The 22,143-nt window shown below is 42.6% G+C and overlaps 1 protein-coding gene across 10 annotated transcripts in view; it reads left to right on the forward strand.

Annotated features, from left to right (window-relative positions):
• PRIMPOL (primase and DNA directed polymerase) overlaps positions 1 to 22,143 on the forward strand; it is a 31,938-nt gene that overhangs the window by 4,552 nt on the left and 5,243 nt on the right. For 5 of the 10 annotated variants that reach the window (XR_003094771.1, XM_025207592.1, XM_025207594.1 and 2 more), the window contains exons 4-13: positions 3,876 to 3,967; positions 5,282 to 5,420; positions 5,961 to 6,108; positions 12,531 to 12,821; positions 14,986 to 15,148; positions 17,367 to 17,464; positions 18,489 to 18,584; positions 18,670 to 18,778; positions 21,612 to 21,694; positions 21,782 to 21,828. Coding sequence is in view for 9 of the 10 variants with exons in the window: in XM_025207592.1 (XP_025063377.1) it covers positions 3,876 to 3,967; positions 5,282 to 5,420; positions 5,961 to 6,108; positions 12,531 to 12,821; positions 14,986 to 15,148; positions 17,367 to 17,464; positions 18,489 to 18,584; positions 18,670 to 18,778; positions 21,612 to 21,694; positions 21,782 to 21,828 (1,266 nt within the window). In the remaining variant the exon portion in view is untranslated. The remainder of the gene's footprint in view (positions 1 to 3,875; positions 3,968 to 5,281; positions 5,421 to 5,960; positions 6,109 to 12,530; positions 12,822 to 14,985; positions 15,149 to 17,366; positions 17,465 to 18,488; positions 18,585 to 18,669; positions 18,779 to 21,611; positions 21,695 to 21,781; positions 21,829 to 22,143) is intronic. The other 5 variants (XM_025207593.1, XM_025207596.1, XM_025207599.1 and 2 more) reach the window with 5 other exon arrangements.

Below are 22,143 nucleotides of genomic sequence, written 5' to 3' on the forward strand. Positions count from 1 at the left end.
CCCCCTCCCCCCGGCTCCTGTGGTTCAGGGATTCAGCCCAGGGCCACGTGGTGCTGGAGCAGGCACACGGGGAAGCAGTGAAAGCCAGGGCAAGCAGAGGCTTCTGGTTTGGTGGGGAAGAGGCTGTGGGGGGGCGGGGCTGGGCCAGCCTTGCTCCTAGGTCCTACTACCCCTGGCTCCTGTCGTCTTTGACAGGCAGCCAGGAGCAGATAAATATTAATTTTCTAAACTTTTTAGGTGCCCCATGAGCCGGGTTGAATGGCCTCACGGGGAAGCAGTGAAAGCCAGGGCAAGCAGAGGCTTCTGGTTTGGTGGGGAAGAGGCTGTGGGGGGGCGGGGCTGGGCCAGCCTTGCTCCTAGGTCCTACTACCCCTGGCTCCTGTCGTCTTTGACAGGCAGCCAGGAGCAGATAAATATTAATTTTCTAAACTTTTTAGGTGCCCCATGAGCCGGGTTGAATGGCCTGGTGGGCCAGATGTGGCCTGCAGGCCGTATTTTGCCCGCCCCTGCTTTAGGTGTGCCATTTAACTTTTGATAGTGGAGGAGCTTGTTAGTGAGAAGACAGGACTGGCAAATGATGTTGATGAAGGAAAAAGCAAGTGATAACAGGAAAAAGGTCAAGAAAGACAAATAATATAGAAAGAAGAAGAAAAGTCAGAAAACAAAAGACACAGAGACCAAAACATTCCACAGAGGAGGGCACCTCTTTATTGACACACCAGAGACAGTACCTCTGGAAAAACAAGGTGGGACACAAGTTGAAATAAGAGCCAAATCACCTGAAAAAAACTCTTTCAAAGTTTTTAACTCCATTTATTTATAACAGTTTGTGTTTCAGATTCTGTGACATAATTGTTTTTTTTTTAAAAACCAAATGTGCATGAAAATAAAGTCAACCAAAAAGTTAAAACAAAAAACAAACAGCATGGGGAAGTTCCTCATAAATTTCAATGGACACTTCCATTTGATGATTTAAAATGACTTCCACCAAAAAATATTGTAGACCTCTGCTAGATGTAAAGGAAACCCAGAATAATTGAAACCAAATGACTCCCTTGATGTCTCCTAGTATAACAAGGACAGGATGAAGGAAAATAAACTGTAGGCTGTTGTTCATTCTGTGGTTAGTTGCTTGTTTTGGTTGTCTTTCCCCTAGCCTCTCCCCTTCAGGTTTCATATATTGTTGCAATGAAAATTATTCGCTAGTCTTGAGTGCAGTGTTCCATTGTAATCCTTCTAAACGCGGGGTTGCTAAAACATATTCTTCTGCCCTATAAAATATGCCATAAAGTTGTCCATCAGAGTTAGTGACTTAAGTTGTTTCCCAAATGCTTCCTAAATATACTCATTTAATCATTCAGTTTTCCAGTGTTGAAGCAAATTACCATACCTATGCATTTATGCTAATGTGGTGGGAGAAACCTCCCTAAGGTTCGTTGTCTAGCTGTAATTTGATTGACAGACAACGCGGGTAAAGAAAGACAGCTGTTTATTTGCTCGAGCAAAGACCATAAAGCCAGCAAAAGGCAAAATGGCCCCCCGCCTCAGGGTGAGGTGATCTTTTATACTTATTACAACAAGGCAAGACTTCATGGTTAACAAAAAAAAGCAATACTTGGGCGGTGCTTTTCAAATCTTTGTAACAGCATATTTCTATTAAGCTGAATTAGCACTTTTTAAAGCTAAAAGTTAAGTAACAGTAACATTATAATATGTTAGCAAAACCTTACACAGTAGTAGATACTTCTCAAGGACACAACCAGTGCACCCAGAACAATGGTTTCCCTGTCTTATCTTACTTCTTGCTGTAGCTGATTTTTCAGCACACAGACACAGAGATACTTGCTGCTTTTAACTCAGAAAATGCTTAATACAGTTAAAATGATTACTTGACACAAGCAAAGGCTTAGCTATCAATCTGCCTTGTGGTCAGCTGCATTGCTAGGCCACAGGTCATGCCTTGTATTCAGCTGTAAAGCTAATACTTCCTAATAATCTAAATTATTGTAAACCTAACAGTATGCTTATCAGAAAACTGTTCTATTTCAGGGTAATAACAAACCTGCGCACTACATAATATAAACTTTAAAGTTGAATCAGTAAAGTTATCAAACACAGTCATTGGAGGAATAGCAACAATTATACATTTGCTTAATTGAAAAAGCTAGGAGTAGTTTAACACAATATATCATAACACACTCAGTTCATCTTATTTGTATTAGAACTGTATTTTGATAAATCTCACAGAATAACGGAAAAATTGCTATACTAAAGAACCCATCCTGCAATTGCCTCCATCTTATAGAGTCGATATGCCTCCTCTTGAGCTTTTGCACAGGGTAGGGAGGTCTGCCCTTGCAGGATCAGAGCCTAAATAACCATGCAGGGGAAACAGTGCAAATGGTAATATGCAAAGTGAGCTACTGTATTTACTTACCAACCACATGGCTCCTTTTCCCCCTCCAAAATGGGCGTGTGTGTCTTAAACAAGGAAGCTAATTTTAATTTGTTAGAAGCAGGGTGGAATAGAGCAAGCAGACACTATGCCTAGTTGTCACCAAGAGGGTTGTTACTTCTTTCACCTGCAAACAGCAGGGTTAGGATCCAGTGTTAACCCTCTCAAAGCTGTTGGTGAGGCAGTAGCTTTTGGCTAAAGAGCTTTTGAGCTGGCTGGCGGTGGGTGAGCTGCTGCATGCAGTCTGTAGTATCTTGAGGCTTATGCAGAAGTAGTACTTATTATTTACAGGAACTTGTATAAAGAACTAGTTACAGTAAAAAAGTAACAGTCTTGCTGCTGCCCTTGCAAGAGTCTAGGGCCCAGCCTTGTTGCTGTCCTGGCACGTTAGGAAGTCCCTGTTGCCTTACCCTGACTCTTTCCTGGGATGCTGCACTTCCTGGACTCTCTGTTACTGTGTCACAGTTGGGCATGACTCTGGAAAAATCTTTTCTTTTACATTGTGCCTTCCAAAAACAAAGTGTATATTGTATTTGAGGCTATGTAGCAAATGAGAAAATACAGTATTTGAACCAGAAGTGATGGTAACCAACACTTAAGAAGTCATAGGTCTCTCCAAAGAAGTCAACTATCAAGTTAAAAGAAATTGAAACTTGGGATACTTGGGTTCAGTTCCCTGTTTTAGGACAAGACTCCTAGCATGACTTTTGCATGAGGTCATGTGGGCCTAAGTTCCTTTGTGACTCTTAGTTGTCTTTATGCTTCAGTTTTCTGTAAAATAAAGAAACTGCACTTCCAACCTTAGGATTATTGTGATGGTAAATGCAGTAAAAGGTAGTAAAGCGGTTGGATACCATGGTATTGGGTTCTTATAAATACCTCATCCAAAATTATGGTCATGACAAAGCACTTGACCTAATCACTGCCAGTATGTTAGCATTTCTCTCTCTTCAGGTTACCTGTAGTTTTATACATAATATATAATAAAAAGATGACTGGTACATTATTATACTTGACTGAGAGCTATATACTTCCATCTTTTAATGTAGAGTGCTGTTTTCTATAGATGATTGCCCTTGAACTGGTGGTATTTGCTATAGATCAAAATTACTAAAGAAATACAATACCACTTCAGCCTCATTTTTGATATGTTATCAAAGATTTGCACTGATGTTAACTTTACTGATGAGTGGGCTTCTCCAAACTTATACTGCTACAACTGAAGTCAAAACGCAGTTCTTGCATAGCAGCAAGTTCTACTGTTTTAATTTAAAAGAGTCATTTGGTAGGCTTTTAATAAATAGAAACTTAGTGTCTCAGATGAAGGGTTTCATATAATGTCAAAGAGACCATTTTGACAACAAAGTATTTTGAAACAAAAAGACAGTTTACTTTTTTTCCTTTTTTTAATCTTGAAAAGGAAGTGCATGTATTTGCATTGGAAAAGAACACTGAAGACGGACAAAGGTTTTACCTTGTGACAACATATATTGAGCTTTGGTTCTATTATAAGTAAGTATTTGATAAGCAGCTCTCAGCTGCTCTGTGCTTTGCTGGGACTGGGGTAGGTGCAGTCTGGCCTTTAGAAGCATGATTTTGTCACTGGGAGACCGTATCAGGTAGCCTTGTGTGCCAAGCAGAACTTGACTACAAAAGAGAATCTGTTTTTGTAGAGGGGGTAAAAAAACATCATTTTAGTGTCAAGAGATGACATAACTTATGCCTCCTTAAATAGATAACTTAAATAGCACTTTTCATAGAAATGTATCACACAATTTGTGGTTTTGTCTTTTGCTATATAAATCTCAAAGGGGATTCAACTTAATTACATGTGGTAAATACAATTTGGTAAATATTAGCAGTAATATCTGATTACTGAGAGAATTTTCAAAGTCCAATATTCCTTTTATTTAAGCTATTATCATCATTGTATGTGTGTGGGGGGGTGTCCCCTCAGTTCAAACATCAACATTTAATTGCATCTAGTTTTCTTTTGTGTGAAAGTCATTTATTTTGCTTTCAGGTTCTCAGTGCTTTCTATTTGCATTGTAAATTATCTCAGGGGTATTTCTGTTTCTAAAATTAGCTTTCATAAATCTTTTAATTCATTAACACATTTATGTTGTCAGTACTATAGATTTTGTGTTTGTAACTTATAGGGTGCTGCCAACAAGTATTTGTTAAGGTTTCTAGTCTCAAAATTCATATAGGAAGTTGTACAGGACATAATAGGACCATTCTTTCCAAAAGTATTTTCTAATTCTTTTTTTCTTACTTTGCTAAGGAGGAATATTAGATTTTTAATATGTTAGATCAGGGGTTTCAGATGTATGGCATGTGGACCTGATTCAGCCCATGGAGCTGCTCTATCCACCCTGCTATGCTAATGGCAGGAAGTTGGGGGCATGGCTGGTGGGAGTGGCCTGTCCCAGAATCTAGAGCCCTTGCACCCTGGTAGACATAAGAGTGGCTTTGCCTGTTGACACTGCTACAGTCTTCCCTCTGCAGCTGCTGACCTCTTTGCTGCCCTATGCAGAAGCTGCTTCTGTGGCACAGGACACGTGGCTGTGGCAACAGCTCTGGGTTCAGCACAGGACACATAGCAGGAGCTGGAGCTGTGCTGCATGTCCTGGGTTGGAGCCACAGCTCTGATTGCCACTGTCACTGCAAGGCCCAGGCTGGTACCTAGGGTTGTATTCAGCCCACAAGGAGCCCTGTGGCTCAGATCCAACTCAGGGAACCAAGTGAGTTTAGCGCTGTTTTAGATGATTGTTTATTGTTCATGAACATGTATAATAAATCCTGAAACTTTTTTTTACTTGACAGAGGTCAGAAATCAAGTCTGTTTCATTGTTATGAAGTAATTTGTGAGAAAGCTGTTTGCAAACTTTATTTTGATTTGGAGTTCTATAAACCAGTGAATCCAGGTGCTGATGGCAAAATGATGGTTGCACAGTTAATTGAGGTAAAGATGAAACAGATATTACAACATAATATAGGTCTCTATATTAATTACTGGCCATAAGATGGAAACTAAAAAAAAAAAAAGTGAACTTTTTGTTTCAAGTATATCATGGCTGCAGTTATACAAATAGAATAATAATTTAAAAAAATATTTTACATTTAGTGGATATTGAGGATAGCACCTTAAGCTCTGAGGTAGTACTGGCTTATTAGGGATTTCAGTGGAGTTGTGAAATTCACTTTAGAAGCAATAGTATGAGACACTATCGTAGGCTTTTTAGGAGAAACTGGAAGTTTGTTGTCCAGTAGTATCCTAATATTACACCCATTTGGTTTATGAGGTGTGATATGTGTTGTATTTCTTTTAGCTATCTGAGCTATGAAATCTGAGTCTGTCTGATCCAAAAGGAAGAAAATCTGTGCTCATAACTGAAACTGATGAGGTCTTAAATGAAGACAAAAATCTGTAGTTAGGCCAGGATTTATGGACACCTTTTTCTAGCATTTTACAGAAATAAAATTTGTGTTTTATATTTTTCAGCTTTTTTGTAAAAATCTTGAAGAACGTTATGGAGTTAAATGTTCTGCTAATGATGTCTTGAACTTAGATTCCAGCACTGATGAAAAATTCAGCCATCATTTAATATTTTTACTCCATAAGACAGCATTTAAGGATAATATACATGTTGGTATGTATGTTTTTTCCTTCTATGAGAAATAAAATGCATGTTTGTATCTTTATTGTACAGACAGACACTTTAATATTAATGGTGGCAGGATCATAAAAGAAAACAAATGTTCATTTCCAGTTAGGATAACTAATTTTACTTATATTTCATTATGCTTTGACTTGTCTTCTGCTTGTTTTTTGTTAGTTTTCTGTGACTAGACCTCTAGTTTAGTTTAGAATAAAACTTCTGAATGTGTCTATGTACTATATGTACAGGTTTCCCTTGATTTATGCGGTACGTGCGTTCCTGGGGCACGGCGCAGCCCAGTGGCTGCAAGCAGGTGGCGTCCACCCAGGTCTGCAGCAGGGGCAGGCAGTCCCCTGCAGCCAAACAAGCAGGCTGGGACCGGCCCAAGTCTGCAGCGGCTGCCAGCCTCAGCCTGCTCTTGTTCTGCTTCAGACCTGGGAGTACTGGCCACCTGCTTGCAGCGCTGGGGTGTGCCATGCCCCAAACCACCTGGGGCACCGTTCCCTGAACCTGCCCGGTGCGGTGGAGTCCAGCAGCTGCAAGCAGGTGTCCGCCGCTCCCAGGGCTGTAGCAGGGGCGGGCAGCCACCTGCAGCCAGATGAGAGCAGGCTGGGGCCGGTGGGTGCTGCAGGCTCAGGGGCTCCAGGCTCTTCCTGACGCTCTGCCTGTCTCCACCCCAGCCCTGGCTGCAGTGGCCCCAGGAGCAGCCGGTGCCAGCTGCCTGCACCAGGGCACGGTGCAGCCCAGCAGCTACAGGGAGCTGGCATCAGCCGTTCCCAGGACAGTTGCACAGAAGCTGGGGTAAGTGGGGACAGGCAGAGCCCCGGGGGCCTCGGGGCACAGCGCAGCCCAGTGGCTGATGGCAGCTGGTACTGGCAGCTCCTGGGGCCGCAATAGCTGGAGCTGGGGTGAGTGCCACGCCCCTCACCACCCAGGGCTCTACTTGTCCGCACTCACGCCAGCCGGCCCCAGGAGCAGCTGAAAGGGGAACATATCCCTATTTCTTGCATTATAAAGTAGGTTCACTTTATGCAAACTAGATTTATGTGGCATTCTCCAGGCCTATGCTGATTGCATATATACGAATTTGCCTTGCATATAACGAATTTCGGGTACAAAAGGGTCATCGCATAAGAGCAAATTCAAATAATTTGAACCTGCATAAATTGAGGGAAACCTGTACTGAGACATCACTGAGGCTGGTTACAAGTTAGATAACTCATTTTATAACGTGCTTTCGGGGGGGGTGTTGTTTTTTTTAATAGACTAAATTGAACTTTATTGGTCAAAATCTTAAATCCCCATGAGCTATGCTCAGCAGAAGACTTGTGGGACAGAACACAGGTGCTTTAAAGCCTTTTTCTTAAATCTTTAGCATATAGGGAGCAGTGGGAAGCTATTTTGGGCCTTAATGTAAATTGGAAGGGCTGCTGAGCTACAGAAAGCACAGTCCAGTCTACTTTATGCTAGTCCAAGTTTCTTAAGTGTAAGTAGGGCTTCATTTGTCATTTTAAAGCAGATTTCTAGGTGCGTTATACTGTTGGAACAACACAGATCGCCCAGCCCAGGGACCACTGATGTGGTCCCAAATGTCTTTATACAACTTCAGTGTGATTAATTAAAATTATTTATCTCAGTATCATAAAAATGTACTCAGTGACTGAACATTTTATATCAAAATAACTTTCAGAAACTGTTTACCTGGCATATCGCTGTGGTATCTTCAACTATTCTGCTTAACATATATATGGTAGCTTGGGACCGTGTACAATGCTGGAAGTAATGTATTTATAGAACAATGAAATCAGAATAAATCGGAAATTAAGACTGTCCTGAGTGTAGTTGTAACTGTAAATAAACACTATTACACAATCACTTGCACACAGAGACACTGTTCAACTATATAAAAGTTGTAAAAATGTATTGTGGATATAAGTAAATATATACATATTTTTACAACTTTTAAATGATTGAACACTCGGTAAACAAAGACTATTATATGTATACAGAAGGGATTGGATTTGTGCCCAATTTTTGGCAGCTTTAAATCTTCATGTGTAACTGCACACAACCGTTGGAGAAAAAATATGGTTACAAAGTGAAACTTAATTTGGAAAATACTAGGATTAAGGTTACACGTGTATTATGTAATGATAGTGCCTATTTACACAACCATGTAACTGTTTGTTCCATGTGATCCCTGTGTTATACAGTGCACAGAAAGGTCCTTCTCTAGAGATAAATTAGAATTTTGTAGCGAAAGAGGTGACCAGCTATGGGATGGCACCTCCCCTCCATTCGTAGAAATGGGAAGACATGCTCTGACACAGAGGAGATTGCAGAATGAGGAGGGGGTCATTGCAATTGAAAACTTGGCTGCAGAAACAACTGCCACAGTTTCTATGTGGTGATAAGTCTAGTTTAAGTGACTTGCTTCTCAGAGATGTTGACTGCTTTTACTTATCTGGGTGCCCTGACATTTGGTCAGTAGACTCCCCCATGCCAGAAGGCATATCTGCAGTACAGAGGCTACCCTAGGGAAAATTTAAAGTTTGTCTCCCAAAAGCATGGGTTCCCTGGAGTTCAGAAAAATGGGACTTTCTTAACATAGTTCAGCTGTCCTGAAAACCTTCTGACTCTGAGATTTAAGTCAAAAGGCTGTCTCTACAGTGCCTCCCTGCCGAAACTGGTTCAGATGGCACAAGTTTTTGCAGGCAACAGGCTACTTCGTCAGATGCTAGACTGACATGGCTTATGCCTCTCTGAACTCTGAGCATTTACACTCTAAGGCTGCGTCCAGATGAGCATGGACATTTGTTTCCTTGGGGACACCTATGCCATGTGTGCTCTGGCATGTGCCAGGTTACCCCAGGTGGGGTAGGGGAGTTTATAGATTCATAGATGCTAGGGTCGGAAGGAACCTCAACAGATCATCAAGTCCAACCCCCTGCCTAGGCAGGAAAGAGGGCTGGGGTGAGACAACCCCAGCCAGATGCCTATCCAGCCTTCTCTTAAAGTCCCCCAAGGTAGGGGAGAGCATCACCTCCCTTGGAAGCCCATTCCAAATTTTGGCCACCCTTAGCGTGAAGAAGTTTTTCCTGATATTTAGCCTAAATCTGCTCTCTGTCAGTTTGTGCCATTGTTCCTTTTTACCCTAAGAGGCGCCCTGGTGAACAGAGCATGTCCGATCCCTTAATGTGTTCCCCTAATGAATTTGTAGGCAGCGATAAGATCACCTCTCAGCCTTCTCTTGTGAAGGCTGAAGAGGTCCAGGTCCCTCAGTTTCTCCTCATAGTCCTTGTTGTCCTGTAAGCCCCTAACCATACGAGTGGCCCTCCTCTGGACCCTCTCAAGTCTGTCAACATCCTTCTTGAAGTACAGGCACCCAAAACTGGACACAGTACTCCAACTGTGGTCTGATCAATGCCACATAGAAGGGAAGTATCACCTTGGTTCTATTTGTCATGCATCTGCTGATGCATGATTACGGCATCACTATTGTGTACTGCCCACTTTTCCAACCTATCCAGGTCTGCCTGCAATCGTTCCCTACCCTCCAGAGTGTGCACTTCACCCCACAATTTAGTATCATCCACAAACTTGGGCAGAGTACACTTCACACCCACATCCAAGTCACTGATGAAGATATTGAAGAGTACAGGTCCAAGGACCAAACCCTGTAGGACCCCACTACCCACATCCTTCCAGGTCAATTCCGACCCATCTACTACCACTCTCTGGGTGTGACCACAGCCAATTTGCCACCCACCAGACTTGTAAACATCTATGTCACAGCCTCTTAATTTATTTATGAGTAGGTTACCCCAGGTGGGGTAGGGGAGTTCATGTTAAAGGACTTCAAATTAAGCAATGTCCTGAAATGTGAAAAACAGAAGACCCCTTTTCTTAAATCTTATAAGGCTTATGAGGAAAGGAATCAAATTCACAGCCAGCTAAGCACATACAATCTCATTTATGTCAGGTGATTTAGTTTAATTCATGCCAATGATAAATATGGTTCAAAGAACACTCGAGGGTCAGCTGAGAAATAACTGGGGTGTGATTCTAACATGAAGCAATTACAATCTGATTTGAGAAATAGAAAGAAAGAGGGTGGAGATGGATATGAATAATACAGAAACTAAATCTAATTTTCTCTTCTAGTCTGCTAGGAAAGCACTTCTGGCTGTTGATCCTGTATATGCCACTGCTACTAACCAAGCGCAGGAAGTGGGGAGGAGGAGGACACTTCTGTATTTTAGCCCCAGTAGCTGAAAGGTTTAGGCCCTTACCCAGAAAACAAGAGACCTAATTCAGGAGCATCTTAAACTTGTCTCTCTCTGACTTCTCAGCACAGTGCTTTAACATTGCAGGTTAGACATTATTCAGCTCTTCTTTTGAAGCTGACCACCTGGGGCCCTGGGCAACTGAAAGAGGGAGATGTATAGGACAAGAAGGAACAGATCTAGCTGGAGGGTCTGTGGCTCAATAGGATAGATCTACTCTGGAAAGGAGCAGGTCCTAGACCTTTGCTCTCAACAGGGTGGACAATTCCCCACTGCTCTCCATCCATTTTATACGATATTATTAAATACATGATTCGGTCGCTCAGCTTCAAAAGGAATGTTGGAGAGGGAACTATAAAATGCCTGACCCGTGCTCTGGTGGTTTGAGTGCTGTGAGGTTCAAATGTTCTGGATAAGAGAAAACCAGGCTCTCCCACTTCCTGGAGAAGTGCCTAACCACATGGTTATTGGGGTTAAAGTATGGGAGGGTTGCCCCCCTCTTGCTATCTTTTTTCCTTTTGTGGTAGCCACATACCTTCTTGACTAGTGTGTAGCCTACTGAGTATGTACAGTAGCCATGTGAACACCTATGTTTTGCTGGAAATAAAATCACAAACTGTGCAACGATGCCAAAAAAGGCCACTTATGCAGCTGGAAAACTGCCTTTTAGGTGGACAAAGTTTCTCCCCTAAGCATCTGATCCTGCATTGATGCATATGAACTATCCTAGCAACTTTAATAGTTGCTTACATTCACAAGTGTTAACAGAATCAGACTTTCAGTTGACTAAGAATGTGGAATGGTGCTTGTGGTTATTGGGGATCCCTAATGGAGCATGCCCCCAGGGGCAGCTGTGGTGCCCCTGGAGGTCACACGACACCCACCCTCCTACTCCAGTTCCCCTTTACCCCCCTTGGCCTCACCTTTTCACCTGTCACACCTTGATGTTTAAGTTAATAAATAAATATATATATATTAGGAGGTGTCATGTTCCATCCACCCTGCTCATTATCAGACTGCCAGTCTACAATCCTTATACCCTAGATTGGGCCTCTGGCTCTGCTTCTCTGTCATGGGGGCCCCCTGGCTCTGTCTCACTTGAACAGCAGGGGTGGGTATAGGTTTGTGGGGGGCTGTTGGTGTGTGGGTATGTGGGGTGAGGGGGCGTGTGGGTGGGTATGGGGTTTGTGGGGGAAGGGTGGCTGGGGTATGAAGGGTTGTAGGTCTGGGGGCCTGCATGTATGGCAGTGCAAGGGGGTTGGGTGTGTGCACATGTATGGTGGGGTGTGCATGTGGGACTGTCCCTATGAACACACACACACACACACACACACACACACACTCTCTCTCTCTCTCTCTCTCTCTCTCTCTCTCTCTCTCTCCCCCTTATTGCTCTTTCTTTGTGTCTGTCTGTCTCTGTCTCTCCCCCCCACATTGCAGGGATGCATACACATACACACCCTCCCACTCCTGGCCCTGGGGTACCGGTGTGGGTCCCATGCTCTGGTGATGCAGCAGGGGGCCACATAGGGCTGGAGTGGCTAGCGGGCATGCAGGGAAGCAGTGAAAGCTGCGGCAGGCATAGGCTTCTGGTTGGGGAGGGGGCTGGAGGTGGGGCTGTGCTGGCCTGCCTACTGAGTCCTGCCAGCTTCCTACTGCCCCCGACTGTCATCTTTGACAGGCAGCCAGGAGCAGATAAATATGGTGATGGTTAGATGAAGCTACAATGATAGCACTATAGTCTTCCTCCTTGAAATATGTTGATCATTTGACTACTGCCTCAGAAGAAAAAGACTTCAATAGGCCAGGATATGCTTGCACTTGTTCTCCAAATATAGTACTACTTAGTTTCCTGTTTTAAAATACTGTAACCAAAATGTGTGCAATCCTTTTAAATGTTGTTCTTGCAGTTTTTACAAACAAACTTTAGTTTCTGTTAGAGTTAATGCCGGAACTTGGATTTTCAGTGCTTTTGGGTTTCAGATGTGGTTGGGCATGGACATAATCTATGAAGAGCAGGGAGACACTATGCTGCACCTTTCATTTTAAATTCTTTGCACGAAAGAGGAAATGTATTTTTGTTGAACAAATAAGACTCTGATCTATATCTTTTCTTATTATTTTAAGGTAATTTTGTGAGAAGAGTTTTGCAGCCTGCTCTTCGGTTAACTAAGACTAAAGCTGCTGCTGTGATTCCAGAAGAGGAGATAGGTCATGTTTTCCAGTCTTCCAAAGCTACAGCTGAATTAAATGGTTCTCCTGTTAATGCTGTAGCAGTAACGAATGCTTCTGGGAGTTGGCAGTCTTGCATGCGCAAAACGCTGGACACTGAGACTTCACAACAGAAGGAAAAATCAGAATTTTCCTTTCTGGTAGTAAATGATAAAGACGGAGGCAGCCAACTTTTTGTGGATATGGGTAAATATAAACCCGAGTCGCCACCATAATGATGAGCCAAATTCTGCCCTCATCTGTTGTGTAGGAAATATAATAATCACAGCTGTCTAAAGCAGGGGTTGGAAACCTACAGCCTGTGGGTAGGATTTGGATTGTTTCTGACCCGCAGAGCCAGGACGGCGGCAACATTTGGCAGTGGAGGAATTTATGGTGCAGGGTACTATGCAGTGGCATGTGGTGCATGGGGAGACAGTAGTAGTAACCAAATTGTAGGCACTGGCCTGTCTTAGACTGAAGTTTATTAATTTGACCCACTGCTGCTCAAAGGTTGCTGACCCCTGCTGTAGTGCAAAAGAAGAATGCTCCTTTCTGGAGTATATACAAGTCTCAAGAGAAATCCTTCTAATGAATGATTTGGTGTACCTTTAGGGGAGAATTTTGGAGTAAGGTCTCTATACCTGAAACTGACTAGCAATTGAAATACTCGTCATCTGGATCAGTTTGCTACCATGTTAAAAAACAAATAAGTTGCTGAATTTTGAACATAAAACTTGTAGTTATTAAAGCAAATAATGGTTCATAGGAAATACTTTTTTTTTTAATACACATATAGTTAATGGCAGACAGCAGGGCTATAGGTATATGACCATGAGACACAACTGTACAGAGCTGCACAAGCCAGTTTCAAAACCAGACATAATGGAGCTGTGGCAGCACAGCACTTTATCTGAGCTAACGTACCTATTTTTCCTCAGGTATAGTTAGCCTTTGTCTGCTGTGCTACTGGGACTACACTGCCTTTAGAACTTGAGCTGGCCTGCCAGTTGACCCAAGCGTCTCTGTACAACATTACACTGCGTCATGTAGATGTACTCCAAGTGCCTGTGTATCAGAAAAATCGCTGCCTTTATCAAAATATAAATTCATATTGTTAGGAAGTAACAACTGATCTGCCATAGCTACCTATAGTATAGATTTTTCTCCAATTTTTTTTAACCTTGTGTTATAAAGTTTTGGAAGACAGGCTTGTGGGCAAGAGCCTTATAAGCTAGTTCCTGGCTCATACAAGTATGTTTCAGCAGTAATCCAACATTATGGATACTAATCTTTTTATCATCCACTGGCATTTTTTTACTTTACTATTGTGCTGTTATTCTGTGACAAACAAGTGCAATCAAGTGCCCTAGAATGGAACTGTGACCTCATCCATGTTAACAGTAACTGCTACAGCAAACTTAGCATATAAAAATTAAGGAAGGAGAATACAGTTATGTAACACAACAAGTGGGTTAACTTCAGATATTAGCTTTAGCCAAATGTGAGAGAGAACATAGTGGTTGTTTTTATCACCATAGCTTACAAAGTCAATGGTCTAACATCTCTCCCATTATATAGTTGGTCCAGTAAGTGATAATCACCAAAAATCAGGATCTCCTTACCTCTATAAAGTGTCAGAGAGGGAACAGGACTGAACAGGAAGATACTGAAAGATGAGATGAAATGCAGTGACAGAACTGAGGGGGGAAGGGAGGGATATGCTTTTAACTCCACTGCTTGTCAGCACTCTGTCCTTTTACTTTTGCACAAAACTGAATTCAGCCACAAATTAAACCTTCCATTTCCCCAGTAGTTTCAGAGCAGAACTTATCAAATCATATGTCAGACATTTGAGATGAGAATTGCATTTTTCTGTCTACGGTGTTTATGTTGTTTATAGTGTAGATATATGATATGATCTGTGATGCACAAAGGACAGGAAACAAAGAGCTAAACTTTTTAACTTATAGTTAAACTTGTAGTTTAACCACAACTATCTTATGTAAAATAGTTGTGGTTAAGGGACAGGGTAGTTAATGGTAAACTAGCTTTTATAAAATAACTATTTAAAACAGAGACTGGGAAACAATTTTTAGAGCTAATTGAACTAGTTAGTTCTTTTGGTACTAATCTGTTGTTTGGTTTAATAAAATGCCTGGGCAGCAATTTGAGCAACTGGCCTAATAAATTGATAATATGAAAGTATGTATTGCAGCAGAGAAGTAAAGCTTACACCGTGGGTGTTGAAATGGAATCAGCAACACTTTGCTCTGCTCAATTAGACGTTTGTGTATAGTGTGCAGATGCTAAATGTTATATAGAACCTGGCTGACTCCAAATGTGTTATGAAACATTTATCTTTTTATAGGAGTTTATACAAAGAATAGAAACTTTCGGCTGTATAAATCATCAAAATCAGGAAGACGCGTGATTTTGGAAATAGCAGAGGATAACAAGTTTGTGCCTAAACTCAAAGAGAATATTTCTATTGAAGAGCAGTATTTCCTTTCCTCTTTGGTCTGCAACATTAGGTAACCATTTTGTTGTGCTGCAGTTTAGCAAACATCTCAAATGTAAACTTTAATAACATTCAGAGTTGTTGGTGGGCTGATACTCTAAAGACATTAGTACACGATATTCAAACAAAGCTCAGTTACTAGTTTTAACAGATTAAGTTCTCTGGTTATTTGGATTTCTGAGACAACTTTTTTTGGACTTATCTTCTAATGTGCAATGAGTTTAGAGAAACCATTTGATAGTTTCTGAAGTGTCCCCTGATTTAAAAAAAGAAGATAAAAGGTATTGACTTGTCAGGTGAAGACAAGTGCCAAATAAGTGCTATATTTCTAGTACTGTACTCTAAATTTAGACGAGATTCTGAAATGGTTCTGTATGTGCAGTTAAAGACATTTGGCCTGGCATCCTAAATATGTAAAGTAAAAGGAATTGTTCTGTACACAAGCTTGAGGATTAGCAATTTTTTCCTCAGTGCCTTTCAGCTAGATATACAAATTGCAATTTATGATCAAAGGAGATCAGGGGATAAAGTTCTTAAACCAGAAGTTCCCAACCACTGGATCATGGCACAAGCCCCGCCCCATTTGGACCCATCTGTCTGCCTGGGTGACCAGCTTCTGGGGTCACAGATGAGCTTCTGGGGTTAAAGCCAGGCAGCAGGGGAGGCCAGGGAGGGAGGCAGCTGGCTCCACATGTCCCGTCCCACTCCTGCCAGGCTGCAGTAAAAAAAAAAGTTGGGAACCACTGCCTTAGACTATAATTTACTGAGCATCTTCTATGACGGGTGGGCAAAATATAGCTGGAAGGCTGGATCCAGCCCACCAAGCACTTTGATCTGGCCCACCATGCCCACCAACAAATTGTGCTGGCCTAGCCCTTCTGCCCATGAGGGTGGGAGTGAGGTGCCCCACATGTACACTCCACCCCAAACATACCCAATTGTGCCTTGATCCCACCTTCGTGGGTGGAAGGGTCCAGCCAGGCCAGCGTGCAGCTTTCACACAGCTGCAGCGCCTGGGTACATGCTCCACTTCCCGTCTTCCGCTGGCTCTGAGCAGCAGGTAGAGAAGCACTGGGGGCAGAGCTGCAGCTGGGCAGGAGCACTGAGTGTGGGGCTGGACCTGGCAGAGCTCGGCTGGGCAGCATGTGGGAGGTATAGGAACCACCCCCCTACACTGCCCCCATGGCGCACAGCCCTGACAAGCGATGGCAGCAGCAGCAGGTGGGGTGCTCAGGGCACAGGTGCCTGGCGGAGCATGGCTCCAGCCAGCACTGCACAACACAGTGAGGGGTGCAGCCTCCCCTGGGCCATCTGTATCACTGGCATTCCCAACCACTTGCGCCTGGTCCCCATGCTTGGTGGGCACGGGAGGGAAGCCCCATGCACTGCAACTAGCTGCCTTCCCTGCCCCCCAGGGGAAGGTGCCTGGGGCTTGCTTTTTCTGCCCTGCAGCCCTGGCAGGGAAGGCAGCTGGCTCCAGCACGCGGAGCTTCCCTCCTGGGCTCGTGGACTGCAGGGGCCACGTGAGAGTGGCGGGGATCACCGGCGATACAGACAGCCCAAGGGAGGCGATACAGACAGCCCTTGTGCAGTGCTGGCTGGAGCCATGCCCCGCTGGGTGCCAGCGCTCTGAGCACCCCTGGCTGCTGCTGTGCCATGGCGGGAGTGCAGGGGAGTGGTCCCCACTCCCCCTACCCTGCCTCACACCCACAGCCCCCCACCATCCCCTATGTCCCCCTCACACAACACGCCAACCCACCCACATCATCACGCCCCACCATACACAAGTCCCCCCCAAATATGCAAGACTAAGAATGCATTTTCGAGTTATTATGCAATCACCTCTGTGTACACTATGTAAACAAATCATGACAAAAATATTTTTCGTTATAAAATTAAGTTATAGTAGGCATTTGACTTTTAGCATATGATTTGGTTTGTTTCTGTTTCTAAGATGACAACTCCTCCTTCCAAAAGGAGCATTTCCAGGGGGCAAGGAGAGGGACTTCCAGTGGCAAACATTAGGGGTGGGATTTCAGTCCCAAGATGGTGACAATGGGGGGGGCAGCTATCAAGGGCTGGAACTACCCATGTGACACTCGACAGCTCACCAGAACTCATTAAGCACCCCTCAACCCGCAATAATTGCCTGCCCCTTATCTATGAGAAGCCAGGTTGTTGCAACTGATAATTACTGCAGTGGAATCTTATTCTGTCCTCTCTTTTGGTAGGTCCTCAGACATTGAAAAAATTCTAACCTGTGACAACCCAGATGGGAAGAGAGGCACGTCTATGCACTTAAATAGTAATATTTCTAGGTGCCCTTCAGGTAGTTTAAAAACTTGTTAAATGCATGTTTTTACTGTAGAGAAACAATTTTTCTGAACTATAAATGCCTGAATCATTTTATCCTGCATATTACAATGCACCTAACTTCTCTCAATGTTCAACTGTTCAAGTGATGATCTACATTTTGGTTGGCTTATTACATGTAGCAGAGAGAAGTAGTTAGCCATGTTAATCTTAAATCAGGCAGAAGGCAAGGTAGATTTGCACTTTACATCTCTGATTTAGTTAGTCTGTAAAAACTTTCATAAGCTTGCTTCGTCAGATGCCAAGAAGAGTGCAGGAAACAGTTCCTAAATAGAAAATAGTGGTTAGACTGTAAAGGGTAGGGAAGGGGGAAGAAAAAAAGGGGACAGTGATGGGAGAGGCAAGGTGGGTAGAACAGAGGGAAACTCATGAGGGACAAAAGAGTTATAAAAGCTAATCCAGAAAATGGGATAACCTGTAGTTTTGGCTTAGCACGGTTGTAGTCTGTGCATGTTTTCTTTTTCCACAATTTCCCATTTAAATTGTTTTTTAAAGTTTCATTGTCTAAGAACAGCTACTATTACACTGACCATTCCAGACCCAGGTCAGTGATCTGAGATGTGAGTAAGGCTAGTAACTTAATAAAGGGTAAGATTTGCTCATCCGTGTTCATCCAGCATCAGTCCAGCTTGAAATTGGTAGAACTGCTTGCTGTATAAGGTAGTAATCAAACTATGTTGCATAATCTAGCTCACAGTGAGAATTTTGCTATTCATTTGAACATTAAGCAGTTACCAACTTCTAAAGTGCAGGACCATCTTCTATGGTGATTACAATATGCCATTACCAAGTGTCCTCAGAGGTCAAGCAAGAAAAACTTGTACAAGAGTGGCTTTCTAAGAGATAATACCAACCATCATTAGGCCCAATTCTGCTTTTATTTTATAGTAATGAGTAAACCCATAGTGATTAATAAGAATAAAGTACACTTCAATTCTTTGAGCCTGTCTAATCTGTAACAATAATTCTGTGCATTTTAGTTTTAACAGATCCCATAGAAGGATATCATTATTCTCCCTATCCTGAGGTTGACCGCTTTGTCCTTTCTTTAGTTAATAAAGATGGTGTTCAAGGAGGTAAGATGCACCCTTTTCTTTTTTTGAGAGAGAGAGAGACTCTACAAATGTCACTGATTCAAATACTTTATTATTTATTTTCCAGGGATACGACACTGGAATTATTTTTCCCTGGAAGAACTTCTTGTTTATGACATTTCCAGATATCGCTGGTGTGAAAACATTGGAAGAGCTCACAAAAGCAACAACATAATGTATGTTGTTTAGTACTGTCCCTGAAGGAGATATACTTAATGCACACATTTTTATAAAAGAACATCTCAATAAGGAATGCAGCTTGTTTATGCTTTTGCACTATTGAATGAAAACTCAGGGTAGGGGTTGTCTTATGTCCTTTATACCACTTAGTAAAACAGGGTTCTGACCCTGATGGGATTCTCTGTGCCACTCATTAGAAGCAATAAAAGGGAAGATTTTCAGTATAGTAGCTAAGATTGCCTTAAAAGTTGTTCTAAGTTGAATTTTGCTTTGTTAGTTTCTCAAAGCAGTAAGACAAGAAGGCATGCTAATGTCCAGTTACCATATTTGTGTGGTTCTTCTGTTCATGAAGCCTAACAACATGGCTACTACGCTGTGACCATTAAAGCATAATTTGAGATTTATGACGTTCTAGAAGGAAGAGGGGCAGGCCATGTTAATATTGTTGGAGTTACAAAGAGAATTAACTTCAATTTTGTTAAAATGGCAAAGATGATTCCTGACCCTACTGCAGTAAAAGTTTGCTATTGACTGCAATAAGGTATCACTCCAAATTTTTGGTTAACACTGTTGAGAAACTAACAGCTTTAAAAATGCTAAGTCAGTTTTATTGGAACAGAAATAGTTATACCCCAGACAAGTTAATGCTGCTGGTGACTTGGGGGGTGTACTTGGTAGCCATGTTGGTCTGAGACAAAAGACATACAAAAAACTAAAACGCTTGGTTCCAAAATGATACCTTTTATTAGACCAACCGGAATCATAAGCTGATGACTTGATGTTGTGAAGTTGACTGTGACTGCAAATGACTAGACGTATGATTTTTGTAAAGGCAACATGTCTGATTGGATCCAAATTTAAGTCCACTCCATTTCTGAGGGCATGTATCAGTATTTAAAATACTGAATGCATGATATTTATTCAAGCATATCTAAAAAGTTCTGAAGTTCTATTGTATGGCTTTCTTCCGTTTCCCAGGGAATTCATCAAATGCACAAATATAAAAGGGGAATAATGTGCTAGGCAACAATACTAAAGAAAAGGATCTGGGGTGATAGTGAACTATAAACTGACTGAATCAATGACGTGACACTTGCAAAAATGTTACATTTCCTTCTGAGATGTGTTAGCATACATACCAAGTAAGATATAGAAGAAAAATTGCTCCAGTCTATCCTTGGTAGTAGTTTAGTCTCATCTGGAGTACAGGGTCCAGCCATGGGCCCTACACTTCAAGAAAAATGTAAACGAACAAAAATCCAGAGGAAAGCGACAAGCACAAGTAGAGCCCTACCTAATTCATAGCAGCTGCCCACCGATTTCGCAGACAGACTGTGGGGTCTGGCAGCCATTTTGGGTGGAGTAGTGCCCCCGCCCCCGATTGGCTGAGGGGACCCAGTGGCCCCCACCCTGTACTGCTGATTGGCTGTAAGGGCTGTCTGTCACGCAGCCCCACCCCTTGCTGCTGATTGGTAAAGGGCAGAGCCACATGACAGGCAGCTCTTACAGCCAATCAGCGGTGAGGGGCAGCAGCCATCTTGCTGGCAGCACTTTGAGCGGGCAGCCTTCCTGGCAGGCTGCCACTACACCCTAAGGACTGCTTTTTACTTTCTGTAAGCCTCCCCCCACCCAATTGCACTTTTGTGGGCAATGCCAGATTTTACAAAATCTGCAAAATCACAGTTTTGGTAGGAACTGAGCTTTAGTCTCAAAGAAAGAGACAAGAAAGGTGCAGACCTTCAGGTATACAAGATTATTTTCCATGCCCACAGGGGAGAGGACAAGAAGTGGTTTGCTTAATTTTGCAGCAAGGGACATCTAGATTAGATATTAAGAAATATATGAACTGTCAAATACTGCAGCAGCTTACCCAAATAAGTCATAGAATTTCCTGTGTTGGAAGCTTTTTAAAATGTTAGACCAGCCGTCAGCAACCTTTTTGCAGTGGCAGGCCAGACTGACTTGGGTCGGGTCTGAGGTCAGAGCTAAGACCCAGCTGCCACTGCCGCTTCTCCCTGCTGCCCTGCAGCAGCATAGGCACAGACCTCCCCCCAGCTCCGCTGGCTGGATCCAGCGACTCCATAGGTCATCTTACATAGCTTGCCAACTGCTGTATTAGAGCATATCTTGGCATATCTCAGGGGTGGGTAATTATTTTGGGTGGAGGGCCGCTTATTGAGTTTTGGCAAGCCATTGAGGGCTGCATGACAGGCAGCCCAGGACAGATAAATATAAATTTTTTAGGGGCCCCGCAGGCTGGATAGAATGGCATGGTGGGCCATGTCCAGCCCGCGGGCTGCATTTTGCCCACCCCTGGCATAACTGATCCCGCCTCAATGGAAGGGGAGGGCTAATAATGTCTTGAGGTCCCTTCCAGCCATGCACTTCCAGAAAACTGCAGAAACATTATACAGACAGAACGAACGTAAATTCAAACAGACGCTTAGCTGAATTAATTTCAAGAGGAAGAGATTTAATTTACGCTTTGTAACCTGTCTTAGTCTCATGTGCTATTTTAATGTACATTTGAGATTAATTGTTTCTCTTTCAAAACCTTGGCTTTAATTCCCCCTTCTCCCCAATTCCTTTATATTCAGTATATGCAACATGATCTCCTTAGTTGTATGCTGTTACTGTAAAATTATATTAATATAAAGGTTGTATTCTAATTGCAAACAGGACAGATTCTACTTACAGTTATAGATTATGGGTGTAATCCTTTAAGTCTTTGACATAGTCTCACTTCAGCAAGGCTGGGATTTCTCCCTCAAAATATGTGTTGTGTTTATACTGTTAAACGTTAGCCAACATACTCATTTGTATTTCAAGGATCCTGATAGATCTAAAAAGGGAAGTTTGGTATCAAAAATGTCATGACCCTGTTTGCAGAGCGGAAAACTTCAAGTCAAAACGTGAGTATTTTTTTCAATACATTTTAACATCTAAACTTGTATTTAATAATTTTTTAATTAAAAAAAAAAAACCTATATTTGATTTAGGGTCTCCATTACCACCTGAGATATGCCTCCCATTTCTCTTCAAAGAGGTATGTGTGTTTTTATTTCTAACTACTGAATAAAGTAGTTACAGATACAGGCCAGGGGCTGATTGGCTGGGCAGCAGCTCTGCAGAAAAGGACCTGGGGGTTACAGTGGACAATAAGCTGAAAATGAGCCAGCAGTGTTCCCTAGTTGCCAAGAAGGCTAATGGCATACTGGGCTGCATTGGTAGGTGTGTTGCCAGCAGATCAAGGGAAGTGATTATTCCTCTCTGTTCAGCACTGGTGAGGCCACATCTGGAGTACTATGTTCAGTTTTGGGCCCCCGCTACAGAAAGGATGTCGACAAATTAGAGAGAGTCC

The sequence above is a fragment of the Alligator sinensis genome, unplaced genomic scaffold, assembly GCF_000455745.1.
Source record: "Alligator sinensis unplaced genomic scaffold, ASM45574v1 scaffold354_1, whole genome shotgun sequence".
Lineage (NCBI taxonomy): Eukaryota > Metazoa > Chordata > Crocodylia > Alligatoridae > Alligator > Alligator sinensis.